Source organism: Alexandromys fortis, unplaced genomic scaffold (assembly GCF_014885135.2).
Source record: "Alexandromys fortis isolate MF-2015 unplaced genomic scaffold, M_Fortis_MF-2015_v1.1 scaffold_449, whole genome shotgun sequence".
Classification (NCBI taxonomy): Eukaryota; Metazoa; Chordata; class Mammalia; order Rodentia; family Cricetidae; genus Alexandromys; species Alexandromys fortis.
In genome coordinates, this window is record NW_026068329.1 from 17,944 (window position 1) to 20,253 (window position 2,310).

Here is a 2,310-nt window from a genome sequence, read left to right on the forward strand (position 1 = left end):
GAACATCATTGAGGAAGGAGAGAAGAGATGTAGGAGATAGAGGACCAGGATGCCTGCTGTGAATTAGGACCTTCTAAACGTGATAAGAAAGATACACTCATGAAATCTCAACAGGGTCGCCTAAACAAGACCTGTGTGGTGACAAGACCAGTTAGCCTACTAACTAACATATATGGAGGAGTTTCACAGGTTCTACCTTTAGACAAAGAGCTCTAGGCAATCAATGGCTGCTAAGGAGGGGAAATCAATCAATTTTCCCCAGAGATGAGCCCCTGATAAGTGGTCAGCTCTAAACACATGTACACATGGGTAACACTCAATGGACCCAGTGGGTTTTATATAACACACACACACACACACACACACAACAATAGTAACCATGGAAGACAAGGTCATGACTTTTAGATGGGGACATGGGAGGAGTTGTCAGGGGGAGAGGAGGGATGGAAGTAATATAAATTCAGTGTGAAATTCTTAAAAATTTTACACACACACACACACACAACAATAGTAACCATGGAAGACAAGGTCATGACTTTTAGATGGGGACATGGGAGGAGTTGTCAGGGGGAGAGGAGGGATGGAAGTAATATAAATTCAGTGTGAAATTCTTAAAAATTTTAATAAAAAAGAATCCATGGAGTTGAGGATGGGACGGGAAGGTGGGTGTGGGTGTTGAAGAAGTTAGGAGGGAGAGTTGGGGGGAGGGATATTATCAGAGAACATTCTGTGGACTTCTCAAAGAATGAATAGAAACATTAAAAAAAAAACAAGGTACCTCTTCAGGGGTTATACTCTTAACTCTAACTTAGGAAGAAATTGTGGTAGAAATGACAGAGAGCAAAGCTAAGCCAAGATGGGTCATTATTTTAGATATAAACGTTATCTATCAAAATACAGTTTTCTATTCTTTTACATTCTTAGCACAGCCAGAGAGGGTGGCATAGGCCTCCACCAAGGTCAGTGCTCTAAACCTCTACCTTAAGTCCAAGTGCTTGACGACACAGACTCTATTCCTGCCATTTCGTGCCTTTGCCGTCATGCCCAGTAACGCAGGCATTTCTCTACCGTCCTTTGCATGGCCGCCTTTACCTCCTTGTTTTTCAGGCTGTAAATGAGGGGATTCAGCATGGGTGTGACTGCGCTGTACTGCAAGGAAGAGAGCAAATCCAGGGAAGAACCGGATGTGGGCATAAGATAACGAACCAAACCTGACCCAAAGAACAGGACCACGGCTATGAGGTGGGAAGAGCAAGTGTTAAATGCTTTGCTCCGCCCTGTGGTGGATTTCATGTTCAGGATGGTGGAGACGATGCGGGCATAAGAAAAGAAGATTGGCAGAAAGGTTCCGAGCCCATGCAGCAAGATGGAGCAGATCAAGATGTCAACATTGATGGAGATGTCAGAGCAAGCTAGGGGAAAGAGAGAGGGTAGCTCACATATGTAGTGGTGTATGGTATAGGCCTCACAGAAGTCCAGGTTCACAGCCAAGAGCACAATGACTGCTGAGCTGAGAGAGGCCAGGAGCCAGGAGAGCAGAACCAGCTTCAGACAGAATTCATTGCTCATCATCTGGCCATAGAGCAGCGGGTGGCACACAGCGGCATAGCGGTCATAGGCCATCATTGAGAGGAGAAAGGCTTCGGTCCCCGCGGTGATGAACACAAAGAAGACCTGAGCCAGGCAGCCCTCTATCGAGATGCTTTTCTTCTGAGACAGGAGGTCCTTCAGCAGCTTTGGTACTGTGACGGATGAGAAACAGAGGTCCAGGAAGGACAGGTTGCTTAAGAAGAAGTACATGGGCGTGTGGAGGTGGGAGTCAGCCCTGATCACCACCAGCAGCATTAGGTTCCCCGTCAAGGTGAGGAGGTAAATCCCCAGGAACAGCACGAAAAGCAGAGCCTCGATGAGGGGGTCGTCAGAGAGCCCCGTGAGAAGGAACTCTGTGATGGCGCTGTGGTTCTTCCAGGCCATTTCAGGATGGTACTTCCTTGAAATAAAGTAGAAAGAGGTTACATCGCTAATGCTTGTGACTATATCCTTTGGGGTGTCGCCCCGTCTAGTCCATTCCTCCACTTTGCATGGACTCTGCTCTGGTGCCTCAGAGCTGCCTGTATCTCAGGGAAAGTTTCAAGTCCTGTTTGTCGTCATTGGTTTCAAATTACAGTGTCCACATACCTCAAGAGAAGTCTCTCCGTTTCTCACCCGCATTTGCAGGGAAAGCGAGTCTCTCTGAATGCTCCATTTACTCATAGGCTCGGCTTCTGTTGCACGTTTGCAGAGTCTAGTCTCCCTTCCTCCCTTTCTCTC

At 47.1% G+C, this 2,310-nt stretch overlaps 1 protein-coding gene across 1 annotated transcript; it reads right to left on the bottom strand.

Annotated features, from left to right (window-relative positions):
• Positions 1–1,038: 1,038 nt before the first annotated feature.
• LOC126495205 (olfactory receptor 8S1-like) lies at positions 1,039–1,974 on the bottom strand. The gene has a single exon (XM_050132821.1). The coding sequence runs from the start codon at positions 1,972–1,974 to the stop codon at positions 1,039–1,041; it is 936 nt and encodes a 311-aa protein (XP_049988778.1).
• Positions 1,975–2,310: the final 336 nt, after the last annotated feature.

Coding starts and splice junctions, on each gene's coding strand:
- LOC126495205 (XM_050132821.1), bottom strand. CDS start 1,974: ATGGCCTGGAAGAACCACAGCGCCATCACAGAGTTCCTTCTCACGGGG.